This window comes from Delphinus delphis, chromosome 14, assembly GCF_949987515.2.
Source record: "Delphinus delphis chromosome 14, mDelDel1.2, whole genome shotgun sequence".
NCBI classification, from domain to species: Eukaryota; Metazoa; Chordata; class Mammalia; order Artiodactyla; family Delphinidae; genus Delphinus; species Delphinus delphis.
Genome location: NC_082696.1, coordinates 37,944,912 through 37,960,218, shown reverse-complemented (window position 1 = coordinate 37,960,218; position 15,307 = coordinate 37,944,912). Strand labels below are relative to the sequence as shown.

Here is a 15,307-nt window from a genome sequence, read left to right as displayed (position 1 = left end):
TGTGAAATTAAGATCTACTTTTAGTGCCATTATAATTTATAAATGAGTAAAGGTAATTTTCTTAAACACAAGACTACATCTAAAACAAATTCTATTTTTAAAAAACAAATTCATTTTTATCAGTGGGTTTAAGTATAAAAATAACAAATTTTTCTCTATCTATTTTAGACATTTTTAGTGATCTTCATCTTTGAAACAGATAATGTTGCCTCACATTTAAACAAAAATGGGTGAGAACTCAACAATGATGTGGATATAATGTGGAAAATACCATAAAATTAAAGCAACACCCAACTTATATTTATTTTTATCAAACTGGGTAGGTGTTCTTAAATTTTGTACCAAATACTTTTCCTGATTTTTCTCAAAAAGAATTTAAGTGACATCTGAACTTAGGAGTTCATTTAGGAACAAAAAAGCAAAAAGAATTGTCATGTTCAAATCACCCAGCTCAGTTTAGGAAGACACTTAATTTAAGACTTTTATCAAATGGAAAACAAATGGTCTAACCAAAAGAATGACATCAGCATATTTGATCCAACTTTGGAATTAGTAATAACTGTTAGCATCTGAACCAGAATCAAAATGTCTTAAAGTAGGGAAACCGCATTACCCAATAAACATACTAACATACTATACATTTTGGGAGTTAGGAAATAACCCATTTCAACTCTCATTCATTAAGGAACTACCAGTTGCTTAACTTTCTCTCTCTCACTCTCTCTCTCTCCCTCTCTCACTTATATTCTTATTAAAGTATTTGTGATTTTCAGCAGGCCGGGCTGACTCATGATGGCCCTTAACGATTCCCACCTTCTGGTATGCATACCCTTGTATAATCCTCTCCCCTTGAATATGGGCTGGCTTATGAATTTGCTGCTAACCCACAGTATGTGGCTTCCATGATTACTTTACATAAGATTGTTATTTCTGTCTTGCTAGCTAATTTGCTCTCTTGCTAGCTGATTCGCTCTTGCTGGGTTTGATGAAGCCAGCAATATTGGTGAGACTCATGTGGCAAGAAATGAGGATGGTCTCCTGCCAAAAGCCAGGAAGAACTGAGACTCTCATGCAACAGGCCTTGAGGTGAATCTTGCCAACAGTCATTTAAATGAACTTGGAAATAGTTCTTCCCCAGCTGAGACTTCAGATGGGACTGCAGCCCTGTCTAACACATTGATCTCAGTTTTGTGAGACATTGTAAAGCAGAAGACTGAGTTGAGCCATGTCCAGATTCTTGGCCCACAGAAACTGTGAGATAATATATGTGTGTTGATTTCAGCCACTAAATTTGTGGTAAGTTTTTACACATAAAGAAATAATTAATACAGTATTAAGTAAATATTTGTTAAAGGAATAATGGATGCTTGAAGGACTTTATTTAATTATCTTTGGAAAGAATACTTGATTTATACTCACTTGGGGTTTTGTCTTAGTTCAATTACATACTAGCTTTATAATCTGGACAAATTGTTTTCTCTCCCCAGAAGTAAATTTGTTCATCTGTTAAGTTAGGTAATTAATTGGGATAATCTCTAACATCCCTACTAGTTTTAAGTTTCAATTCATCCATCTTAACTTCAATAAAATGATGTTTGGTTACCTCACGGAAACATTTAGTAAAAAATATATCTGCCTCAAATATCTAATTATTTTACATTGTGTAGATAAACACATTACATTTTGAAAATACATTCCAATTTTTATCTACATGCTTAGACCCTTGAAAATATACTAGATTTCTAAAATATACTGATCACATAAAACCTATATTTTAAAATACGAGGAGGGAGCAGGAGATAAAATGGCCAAGTAGGAGGACACAGAGCTCACCTGCCCCCATGAACACATCAAAAGTACATCTACATGTGGAGCAATTCTCACTGAAAACAAACTGGAGACTGGCAGAAAGACATTTTTACAACCAGGCCTCTAAGAAAGATACACACAAAATCAGGTAGGAAGAGAAGCAATTAGGTTGTGACCTGTACCTCTAGAAGGGGACACAGAAGAGGAGAAGGATTAACTAGGCTTGCAGATTACCCCCTGGGGAGCGAGCAGTTCGAAACACATATCAGTCACCGCAGTCCTCGGGTCCGACACCAGGAGTACCAGTCCCCTTAGCTGGTTTGAAAACCAGTGGGACTGACAGCAGGGCTGTAAGAAACCTAGACTCTGCTCTGGAAGAGTACACACATGCTCACTTACTCCTGAAACAAAGCAGAGGAAGCAAACTGAACTGTCTGAGATTCTAGCTGGTTTCCAGTGACTACCCCAGCTCATGCCCCAGCCTAAGCTGAGCACCCACTCTAGCCAAGTTTGCTCTGTGGTGCAGTTCTACCCTAGGGCAAAGGCTGCCACAGCTGAGGAGAGTGCATGGTTATAAAGGATAGAGCCGGCTCATCTTAATTGGGTGACAGCAGTCATTCCTGGCACTTACGGAGGCAGCAGATGGGGAGTGGACCAGAATTCTGACTGGGGTGCTGGGGCCACCCCAGCCTGCACCCTGAATAATGCTGAGTTCACACTCCAGCCCCTCTTGCTGCAGCACTGCTCCGCTCTGTGCTGAAGGTGCCAATGCCCAGAGCAGGGAGAGCACACACTTAAGAGGGAACAGAGCCAGCTTGGTCCCAAACATCAGGGCTTCTCCTCCAGCAACTTGGGACCTGATCCAGTCTCCAATAGGGCGGTGCTAGCCTCTGAACAGAGGAGAAGTCCAGGCTCACACCTGGCTCTGGCCCTAGACCCTCCGTCTCCAGCTCCACATCCTACCACGGTGAGAGCTGCCTGCACAACATGGGGGAAGATGAGACTCATGCTCACGTCAGATTCAGCCCTCCCACCAAAGCCACTTGGCACATGCAGACTATAGGGGCACTCCCACATAAAGACACCCCTTCAAGACTGGGATAGGTTACTGTTTCACCTAATTTCATAGAGATAGTTCAGAAGAGAGAGGAATTTGTTTTAAATGAAGGAACAAGAAAAAAACTCTGAAAAAACATCAAATGAATCAGAGATAAATATTACCAGATAAAGAGTTCAAAGCATTAGTAATAAGAATGCTAACTGAATTAGTGAAAAGAATAGATGAACACCATGATAATTTTAGCAAGGAACTAGAAAATATAAAAAAGAACCAATCAGAACTGAAGAATATAATAACTGAAATGAAAAACACAATAGAAGGAATTAACAGCTGACTAGGTGATACAGAAGAATGCATAAGAGATCTGGAAAATAAAATAATGGAAATCACCCAATCAGAACAGCAAAAAGAAAAACAATTTAAAAAAATGAGAACAGTTTAAGGGACCTCTGAGACAACATTGAACAACCCAGTGTTCACATCATAGGGGTCCCAGGAGAAGAGAGAAAAGGGTCGAAAATGTATTTGAGGACATTATGGCTGAAAACTTCCTGAACCTGAAGAAGGAAACAGATATCCAGGTACAGGAAGCACAGAGGGTCCCAAAGAAGATGAACATCCAAACATATCATAATTAAAATGGAAAATATTAAAGATAGAGAATTCTAAAAGAGCAAGAAAAAAACAGAGTCGTACAAGGGAATCCCTATAAGGCTATCAGATGATTTTTCTGCAGAAACTTTGCAGGCCGGAAGAGAATGACCTGATATATTTAAAGTGCTGAAAGTAAAAAACCTACAACCTAGGATATTCTATCCAGCAAGACTATCACTTACAACTGAAGGAAGATAAAGAACTTCTCAGAAAAGCAAAAACTAAAATAGTTCATCAAGACTAAATAGGCCCTAAAAGAAACACTGAAGGGTCTTCTCTAAGCGGAAAAGAAAAAGCTACAAGAAATAATAATCTATAGGAAAAGAAAAATCCCACTAGTAAAGGCAAATGTATAGTAAAGGCTGTGGATCAACCACTTAAATAAGCTAGTACAAAGATTAAAAGACAAAAAACTCATAAATTCATCTATAACTGCAATAAATGGTTAAGGTATAAGCATGAAAATGTAAAACATGACATTAAAAACACGAAATGTGGGGCACTCACAGATATAGAGAACAAGTTAGTAGTTTACCAGTTGGGAGAGTGAAGGGAAAAGGGGCAAGATAGGAGTAGGGGAGTAAGAGGTACAACCCATTACATGTAAAGTAAATAAGGTACATGGATACAATACAGGAATATAGCCAATATTTTATAATAATTTTAAATGGAATATAATCTATGAAAATTTTGAATCATTATGTTGTATACCTGAAACTAATATAATATTGTAAATCAACTATACTTCTATAAAAAACATTAAATTTTTTAATTAAAATTAAAACATAAAAATATTAAAAAGACAAATATTGTATGACATTTATATATGGAATCTAAAAAATAATACAAATGAACTTATTTATAAAACAGAAAACAGACTCAGTCATAGAAAACAAACTTATAGTTACTAAAGGGCAAGTTGGGGAGGGATAAATTAGGAGTATGGATTTAATAGATATACTTTTCTATATAAAAACTAGATAAACAAGGATTTACAGTATAGCACAGGGAACTATAGTCAGTATCTTATAATAACCTATAATGGAAAAGAATCAGAAAAATATATTTATATATTTATGACTGAATTGCTTTGCTGTATATCTGAAACTAATACAATATTATAAATCAACTATACTTCAATAAAATATATATATAAATAAAATATGAGGAAGCAATTTGAATTTAGTAGATAAGACTGAACTATCAGAACCTGTATTTTTCTAACATCAAACGATTTGTAGACAAACTTAGAATAAAAACTAGTTGATGTAATCTTCCAAAGTTTATAACATTACATTGATATTCTAACTGATTTTTTCTTTGGTGTATTATCAAGACAGTTAAGGCCCTCAATGCTTAAAATATTGATCAGGTTGATGCATTATCCTTCTTGGAAAAAGAAATCCTTAATTTTAGTGTTCTAAAATTAAATTCAAGGTGTAATACTGATCCAAACTGTAAACCAGATATGTTGCACTGGTTTCCTCTTGTTATAGTAACTACCACAAATTTAGCTGCTTAACCCAGCAACCATTTAATATCTTCTGGTTTCCACGGTTCAAAAGTCTTGCCATAATGTGGCTCAAATAGGTTTTCTGCTTAGGGTCCACAGTGCTAAAATCAAGTTGTCAGCTGGGCTGCATTTCTTACTGGATACTCTGGGGAAGAGTTGGCTTCCACACTTACTCAACATGTTGGCAGAATTCATTCCCTTCTCACACTTTCCATGTACCTCCCTCAATTTCCAAGCCAGTAGTGAGCCCAAGTCCTTCTGACACTTCAAATCTTTCTCTTCTGCCCCATCTCTATGTTTTTAAAGGTTCGCGAGATTACACTGAGCCCTGGATAATTCAGGATAATCCCCGTATTTCAGATCCACCTTAACTACTTCTGCAAACTCCTTTTACCATGTAATGTAACCTAGCTCAGGGGATGCCACCAAGGGATGAAGGTAATGGGGACCAAAATTCTGCCCCCCACATATGGGAAAGCTCTTCATTTTCTTCTCACATTTGGAGATGCTCTATTATTTTAAGTATTCAGTTTTATTATTCTTTTAGATATTAAATTTTAAGTGTAAGGCCAAATTAAATTTTATGTAAAGGAAATGGTGAATGCGTACAATCATCCAGCTACCTGTTACTCAAAATGTAATCTTTTAAAGTAAAAAGTATAATTTACCTTTTGCCACTGTCTTTGTTTCTGGTTTTTCTTTTTTCTCAATTTTTTCCTTGTGAATTGCTTTAACAGAAAATTTTATATTAGTATACACTCTTAATAGATTTCAAGCATTTTCTTTACTTCAGTATTATAGCCACCAAAATCATAAGCTAGTTTGAAGATTGATGACATTAATGGGCCCAATTCAGGAATAAAATATTATTAATTTAATAAAAACTGTATAAAACTTAATTTAAAAGACTTGGCATTAAGACTGAGAAAGCATTTTGAAAGCTAGTCTCACCCTCCTGTTTAAAGTTATCATTCTAAGTAGAATTTTAGAATAACAGCTTTCAGGAAAGACAAACAGAGAGAGTAATTTTATAAGAATTTGTTGAAAGATACATCATTTTATCAGGAGGAAGCACTGTCTTTACAATTAAAAGAAATAACTATCAGGACTACAGCTTTGATTAAGAACACTGTGTCTCAACAAGGACACAATTGACTTTTAGGGAACAATTTCTCAGTATGAGGGATTGTCTTATGCACTGAAAAAATGCTTAGCTTCCCTGGTCCCCACTTACCAAATGCCCGTCATTCCAATGACATTTTAACAACCAAAATGTTTCCAAATACTTCCTAAGGGAAGCACCTACGGTTGAGAACCACTAATGGGTTATAAGGTAACCATCAAAGATTACTGATTGAGTGCAACTTCTTAACTGAATTGTACTTCACATGATACCTGAAACATTATACCTTCTAGTTGTTTATGTAATAGATTAATAACAATAATCAATAATTGTTTATAAAACAATATAAATTTATTTTATCAACTTCTATTTTACTTATATAGACTAGTAAAATCTTGTGTCTCTTAATGGTTTAAGTAAAGGAGTTCTGAGAAGTACAACAGTATGAGCAGGTTATCCTCATATTTCAAATGTATTAAACTGCGCGGTTTAGTAGTTTCCCAAATCACCATACATATTTCAACATTTACATAGTATTTATTAGAGAATAATAATGAGAGTTAAAGAAATTATGGAAAATTAAATGATAAGAGATTTTAATTAAAATAGTTGGGTTAAGGAAAGAGCCAAATTATTAGAGTGAAAAATTGGAGCCCTAATTATTTTCATTTCTCTAACTATATAATACAAATACTAATGTCAATCAGTTTTACTTGTATTATAAAAGGAAAATGATGTGCTTAAAATACGTATTTAAATAATTATTCTTTTAAAATACAGTCTATGAATGGCTTCCCCAGAATTTTGGAAAGATGAGGTAAGCCTCATAGAAAGCTTAGGGCACAATGTCCAGATGAAGTCCATGAGATCTTGGCGGCTGCAGAGTTACCAAGACAGCAGTTTCCTTCCCCTCCAGGGTTTCAGCCTTTCCACCTCTCAGCCTGGCCCATAGTCATCTCCACTACCATTTGGGGTTATGAGTAACAGTTTGGACAATATTCGCTGAAGGAGGGCACAATTCACTCAAGGTCATTGGGCTACAGTATAACTTAGCTCATAAAAAGCAAACTCCTTTAATTGGTATACAGTAAATAAAAGGACACAAGTGTTTTGTTTCTGCTTTTGAATTTGGACAAATTTCCTTCAAATGTATAATTTAGGGGCAACAAATTCTCAATTATTTTTCAATGAAAAGTATTTAGCCATTGTAAAGATGGAAAGAAATCACAAGAAATATCAGATTATTTCATTTAGTCAGAGTACACAGAACCTGATGCCGATAATTCTATATAAGTCAATAGCAGGTAGGAAATGGACACCTGTTTCTAGAACAAAGAAGATGGCTGTATTGAAATTCATGGATATTATCACAAAATAAACATTAATAAAAGAACAACTATGTAATTCATATTTTCAAATGTGAGTTTAGAATAAGGAAGAATGAAGCATGTTTCAACTCATCTGATTCCTAAGCATTGTAAAACATTCTAGCTAAGTGGAATGTTTCACAAAATAAAATTTCTCAGTAGGTTATGTGTATTGTGGATACATAAATCAGCTGAAATTTAGCCTAAATATCCTAGATGTGATCCATTCTAAAACAAGAGCAATCAAATTAAGTTAGAACTTTATTTTACATCATATGTTAAAATAGATTTTTGATGAATTAAAGTTAAATGTGAAATATAAGCCTAATTTTTTAAACTTGAGGAATATTAGTAATTACTGAATTAATCCTTGGATGAAGACTCAAGAGCAGAAAATACCAAAAGAAAATATAAACATATCTAGCCCCATAAAAACTTAAGAACTTAAAACACATACATATATCACACATATGCACTCACACATGTTTATTCACACAGATAGAAACCCTTACATTAACTACAAAACTAACTATATAAGAAATATATTTGTAGGGCTTCCCTGGTGGCGCAGTGGTTGAGAGTCCGCCTGCTGATACAGGGGACGTGGGTTCGTGCCCCGGTCTGGGAAGATCCCACATGCCGCGGAGCGGCTGGGCCCGTGAGCCATGGCTGCTGAGCCTGCGCGTCCGCAGCCTGTGCTCCACAACGAGAGAGGCCACAACAGTGAGAGGCCCACATACCGCAAAAAAAGAAATATATTTGTAAACGTAACAGATCAGTGATGTACACCCAAATGACACATACATGTATCATCAGGAGAAATGGGCAGTGAGTGTGAAGAGTTATACAAGAAATATGTATCACTAAAAATCACATTCAGATCCCTCAATCTACAAATAACAAGCAATTAAAAGATATAGTGGAAGAAAATATCTCTATTTAAATACTATGCAGCTTTTTAAAAAGAATGAGGGAAATATCTATTTACTGATATGGAAAGATCTCTAGGGTACATTGTTATAAAGACAGAACATAGGACTAAATTATGTGTAAAAATAGGGAGAGACAATAATGTATATTGTCTTCTAAATGCATAATGAATTTCTGAAAAGATGCACATAGAGCTCATAAAAGCGGTTTACTGTGTGTATGTGTCGGTAGATAAGGAATGGGATCAGAGTGTGTGGGCAAGGCAGGAGAAACCTTTTTGCAAGGTACCTTTATGTGTTAAACAATGAGTGTGCATTGCTTATTCTAAACAAATAAAAACTAAAACAGTTTTAAGTCCAGTCTAATATATAATCACAGAATGCAAGTTAAGGTAATAAAGTACACTTCCTTACCTATCAAATAGGCAATTATTTTCTGAAATAATATCCTCATTGTTGGCTAAAGCAATCTCAGAATTGCCAGGGGAAAAACTGATACATTTCCAGAAAGTAAATTGGTAACAGTTTGAGAGTCTTAAGTATTTTATTTCCTTCAACCAAGAAATTGTTCTTTTCACATTCAATTCTAAGGAAAATTATCATAATACAATTTTTAAAAATTAATTCATGGTCATCTAAGTTTGGACACAAAGAAGAAATGGTCAAACGGTGACAGACCAATGAGTAAAAACCACAATAAGAATAACTCCATACCTTTCTTTTCAGGTTTTCCTTTTTCTTTGTCTTTCTCTTTGTGTGTAACTGGAAAGAAATACACAATATTTTTCATTTAAATAAAAAGAATAAAAGATAAGATGATTGAATGGCAGTGTTTGATGTCAAAAACTTATCTACTGCCTTTGGAAATCTTTCTTTAACTAGCATGAGGTTTTACACAGGTTTAAATGTTAAAATAATTATAGATATTTTAAATTTCTGTTTTTATTTCATAACCAAGGACAAACTCATACCAAAACCAGGTCTGATTGCAAAGACTACCCCTCAACTTTTCCAAATCTTTAACTTCAATTTAATGAATGGGAAAAGTTTTAAAATGTATTATGCTATCTGCCAAAGAAGCCCAGCTCAATACTGGAGGAACACCAAAACTGTGAAGACAAAAATACAGAAAGAATCTTCTGAACCTGAGGCAAAGAACACTCAACCTAGATAGTATATGTTTATCTTCTACAGGAGATTTCCATGCAAGTAGGTTTTGAAAATATACTGGAATGAAACTGGAATGACACCAAACCCTTTCAAAGAAAACAAAATTTAATTCAATATGAGCTATGATTCAATTAATTAATATAGTAGGGCTCAAATTTAAGTTATAATCTTCCCCCATAATTCAGTCATAGCTCTTATCAATGGTACCTCCAATTATCCAAACTAGAAACTTGGGACTCATCCAGGATTCATCTTTTATTTTTCATTTTTGTCCACTTGCCAAGCTTTTGCAATCCTACCTATTAAATATTCCTTTTACCCATCTTCTTCTATCCAATATTACACTCCCTACTTATCATTTATTTACATGAAAATATAGAAAGAGCACCAGCTATGTGCTAAAGACTTCGCTAGGCAAGACAGACTTCATCCCTATCATTATGATGTCAACAAGCTAATGGACGATGGATACTAAACAAATAATCCCACAGGTAGTTAATTGCAGTTAGAATAACTGCTGTGAAGAAAATATTCAGGGTAGCATATCAATGTATAAAATGAGACCCAATCTAGTCTGTGTGCTTGGGGAAGGTCTGCTGGTAGAAATGATATTTAAGGATGTGAAAGATGAGAAGAAATTAACCGAGTAGGGGAGTAGGAAGGAGAAAGGGGAAAGAGACCATTTCAAAAGTGGGACTATGATGTCCTTCTTGGGCATATTATTATTATAACTATTATTACACTAATATCCTGAATAGTGTCTTGAACACTTATATTTTGAGTTTTCTGAGTCTCAGAGTAGCCTTTCTAACATGAAAATCTGATCATACCATTGATCTGATACAAGTGTTAGTATCTCCCTCATTGCTTAGCATGGTAATCTGTCACATGGTAGGTGCTATATCAAATATAAAAATATTTCATTGTTTCAGTGATCTGACATTTGCTTATCAATCCAATCTTACCTACCAGGAATTTCCCCTTGAACTTTACATTCCAGTTATAACAAAATGTTTGGGAATCCATAAACATGCCACATGCCCTCCTAATGCCTTTGCATCTCTGCTTGTGCCTTCACTTAGATTTCCCACACCCACATTTCCTCTGTTCCATGTACCCTTTCAGTCCTGGCTCAAATGTCTCTTCCTCTGCAGAGGGTTGGTTGATATTTACTTATTCCATATGCCAACTGCACCATGTGCATAATTCTATCTTTTCCATTAAGTAATAATACAGCAATTGTTCATAAATCTGACTCCCAAGAAGGTGAACTCTCTTTAGGGGCTCTGCCATATTGTTTTATTTTTGTATCCTGGCTCATCACATGGTGTCTGACTCACAGTGGACTCTTAATAGATATTCTTGAACAAGGGAAATTCTAAAATATTATAAGAAGAGCTATTTTCATCTTCTAGTACAATTCTATTTACTGATGATTTGTATGGATATAATACGCACTGCTTGCTTCCAATCATTTAAATATTTTACAATTTGTTAAAACTTCTTTAAACCCAGTGAGAAACAGAAGAGAAAAAAAAAATCGTAGATCATCTAGACATTATTTTTCCTTTCCGCATTCAATGGTTCTTCTGGGTTTTCTAAGTTTCTAAGTTCAATATAAAAATCTCACAAAATAGGAGCAGGACATCAGCACTCACACATGGCCACAGATAGCTTACTTCGGTTCCTTTGGATCACTATTAATTAAGCTGAAAAGCAAAAGAAAATCTTGGCAAAAACAAAGCCTCTTTTAAAGTTTCTCTAGGGGAAAGGAAGTTTGCATGAGATAAGCTGTGCTTTCGAAACGCTGATTGGCAAGACCCCCAGGAGAAAACCTAATCTGTGTTTCTGCCTCTGTGAAGGACCAGACCTCAGCCACCTCCAACAGCTGGTTGTCCATTCCACTAAAGGATTTTCCGATTGACGCGTGCATGGGTATAAATGGGAGAATTAATACAAAATCAAAAGAGCAAGGGGTCTGAATTCAGGCTCAAATTAGCATATTAATGCCTTATTCCTGTTACCCTGGGGAAAAATCCAGTTCCTCGCAGTCGAAGTTTTGATTTACAGACACAGTGCTGTATGCTGGAATTTCATTATCCTCCTCAGAAATGGTACCATAATACTGCTTAGTGAAGCAGCTGGAACCACATGCTCTAGGGAGCTGTTCAACATGGCAGGGGGCCACTGAAGCTTCTTGGATGGAAACTTCAAACTTTGGCAAGACTGAGCTCAAACACTAAGCTTTGAAATTGCTTTTATCAAAATAGTGCCACCATCAATAACTGCCTTAATAATCCCTCTAAAACAAAAATAATTTGCTGCAACAATTACATTTGCTCATGCATCTCTTTGCTTAGAACTCACAGAAGTTTTCATATGAAAGAAGAAAAAAGTACCTTCCTCGTCACCAGCTCTGTTTGGTAAGTTACATCTTAGCTAGGATAGTTTTAGCTCAGGACAAAATAAGCTTGTTGCACCTGCTAAAGCTTACTTTGTTTGTCATCCTTATTTACAAAAAACAAAATTCCCTTCGGCATGCTGATAATTAAAAACAAATGGAGTACACAAGTTGGAATGGCCCTGATGTTTGCCATCTGAGTTGGCATGGCCCTGCTATTCCTGCACTTGCCCAGACTCTGACCTTTCCCTGGCTAGAACACTCAGCTCAGCTCAACTCTGAAGCACATCTCTCACCCTCCCCATATGTTCTCTCTCCAGTACTCTGCCAGCTGTGCTCTGTGCTTTCACAGCTCTTGGCCCTGGCAACCCCCCAGGCGGGCTCTGTGTCCTTTTCTGAAGTGTATCAGAGCTCAGAGTGCGCCTGACCCTGGGTTCCTAACGGGCAAAACACGCTCAAGGGGCCAAGCAGCAGGCATTAGGGTCCAGGTTGTCAGAATCCTTTGCAGATCTCTCTGCTCTGAGTTCAAAACTCAAAAGTGTTGGCATCAAAAGTTTTAAAGTACTGATTTGTATAGGCTACTCTATTCTTCAATTGATGGTTAGCAAGAAAATTTAATTTAGTCAAACTCGTATTTGACTTCAGAGCTATTGGACTGGACTAAGCTTGAGTGTCTGAAGCAAAAGGAATTGGATAGATAAGCACGTAACAACTACACCTTTGCATTAGAAAACACTTTGGGGAGCACAGCTACCTGTAATAGATTTTGCTGATTTTTCCTTTAATTAATTTCTCTATTTCTCAGATTTCTGGCACTGCTGTTGAGAGAGGTATTAGCCCTGAAGTGTTCTATAAATTTTAAATAGGTCAACATTTTAAACAGTTTCATAAAATTCATATACACACGTTTCAATTCATCATTTTTTATGAAAGAGCAAGATACATATTCATTTTATACCATTTAAAATAATTATCCTTTAGCCACCACTAAACAAAAATGCCAGATGTACTCTTGGTTAGTGTATATCTCTGTGTTTCTTTTTTCTTTTTTTGTCGAATTTCCATTCTGTGCTAAGACAAAATGATCTACACACTTTATATGATAATGATGAACTCAGTAGAAAAGCATTCTTGAGTAGAGAAAATTCTCAAAGATTGTATTATTCATTCTTCTTAAAGGAAGAATTTATCATTTTTACTTTAATATAAGTACACAATTTTAGAGCTGATAGGAACCTAAGAGATGTATTAGCCTGAAGTTCTTTGTCCATTGATAAGAAAATACAGCCGCATAAGTGTCCATGGCAGAGTAGAAGAAGAATTCAGTTATTATGTTGCTAAACTAGTACCCTCCCCACAAGATTATGCTGCCTTGTCCATCCCACATCCTGGGCAGACTTGTTCTTATGAGCCGAAGTGTACTGACTAGATTCTCCAAGCATATTATCTACAATCTATCCTACAATAATGCACACACTTCTTTTTCATAATAAAATTACATTTGTTTATGTATTAAAGTGAAGATTAGGCAAATTACCTAAAGTTACAAAGCTCATCTGATACATATGCTTTCAATCACAAAATAGACTTTTTTAATTCTAAAGGATTAGTTTTACTTTCAAGTCTGATTTAATTGTATGGGTAATTGCCCCTTCACCTGGGGCTCCATGGCCATAGTCAGAACCATAATGATTTCCTCATAAGCAAACAATCGCTATGCAGAAGGAGATACATAGCTTTGTATAGGGCCTTCCGTTCTCGTTTTACAGGTTTATCATTCACAGCAGCCAAAGAAGAAAATAAAATATATTTTGTACTTTAAGGAGAAAATTAAGTACAGCTGAGAGAAGGCAAAAGTAAATTTATACAACACAGGCTAACTAAATTAACCTGTGGGCTCTGAGAGCATTTTCACGAAGGGCTCCAGGATATTTAGATACATTTTAACGTCCTGCCCTCTTTGGCTTTTGAGCCTCATCTTCAGCCCTACGCCTTTGCCAGCCTATGATTCCGGTCCTATAATTGTCTCTCAGAAAGGATCCTAAACCAGTCAATCAGGATGATTGTTCTCTATTAACCCTTTTGAAAAATGTTCCACTGACTTTGTGCATGTGATACTGTTATGGGTTTAATTACGTTAGTGAGAAAAGATATGCCGACGTCCTAACCTCCTGTACCTCAGAATGTGATCTTATTTGGAAATAGGGTCTTTACAAGAGGTAATCACGTTAAAATCAGGTCAGTAGGGTGGCTCCTAATCCAATATGACTGGTGTCCTTATGAAAAGGGGAAATTTGGACACAGAGACAAATATGCACAGCAAGAAGGGACAGAGATGCAGGGAGAGCACCATTTGAAGGGAAAGGCAGAGACTGGAGAGATTCATCTACAAGCCAGGGAATGCCTGCAAACGCCCCTGAAGCTGGGAAAAGCCGCAGATTCTCCCTCATAGCCCTCTGAAGGGACTAAAACCTTGACTTTGGACTTCGAGCCTCTCTAACTGTGAGACAATACATTTCTGTTATTTTAAGCCTCCCAGTTTTTGGTACTTAGTTACAACAGCCCTAGGAAACGAACACTAACACTAGTCACTGGGCTTCTCTTGTGCTCCTTTAACCAAGTTCCCACCTGGTTCCTTGAGGACTGACCCCTGACCTAGCCATCTGAGTTGGCATCTTAGTTCCCAGTATGGTGTTTGGAACAAAGTAAGTGCAATAAATAAATTAACGTGTATTATTGCCTAACAGCTATAGCAAGTTTTTCTATTTACACCATCTGTCTGCCAGGACACTCCCCCGTTCCCACCAACTGGCCCACTCAGATGTTAACTACATGCCATTCATCAGCACACACTCTGCTGTGTAAATTTCCTCACTGTGCCTGAGGGGTCAGCTCTTCAGGGAAACACCTGATAACCTAGGTGGATGTAGCAGACACCTATTGCTCTGAATGCCTAAAAGGCCCTACTTTTGGCTAGGAGCCATCCTAGAGAGAAAAAATTCTCTCATCTAGTTATATGTTTATCACCAGGTTCTAGTCTTTTCTGGTTTACTCTGTTCTATGAGTATACTGACAAGTTTAATAGTTAAATAGAAGCCTAAACGGTGTCCGAAGCCAACAATAAAATTTGCAATTGAAAAAGAAACAAGACAATATGCAATAAAAGAGTAACCACATGGAGGGAAAAAGCAGAGGAAAGTAAAAAAATAAATTACTATTTTTCTCTGGAGAACTGAGTTTTGCTTGTATCTTTCTTTTTTTGCACTTTCCAAATTGTCCAA

At 36.2% G+C, this 15,307-nt stretch overlaps 1 protein-coding gene across 1 annotated transcript in view; it reads right to left on the bottom strand.

The window, feature by feature from the left end:
* Window positions 1-15,307, bottom strand: part of TRDN (triadin) — a 380,477-nt gene that overhangs the window by 255,130 nt on the left and 110,040 nt on the right. The window contains exons 6-7 of the mRNA XM_069541367.1: window positions 9,170-9,217; window positions 5,705-5,764 (exon numbers count right to left, since the gene is read on the bottom strand). Of these exons, the coding sequence (XP_069397468.1) occupies window positions 5,705-5,764; window positions 9,170-9,217 (108 nt within the window). The remainder of the gene's footprint in view (window positions 1-5,704; window positions 5,765-9,169; window positions 9,218-15,307) is intronic.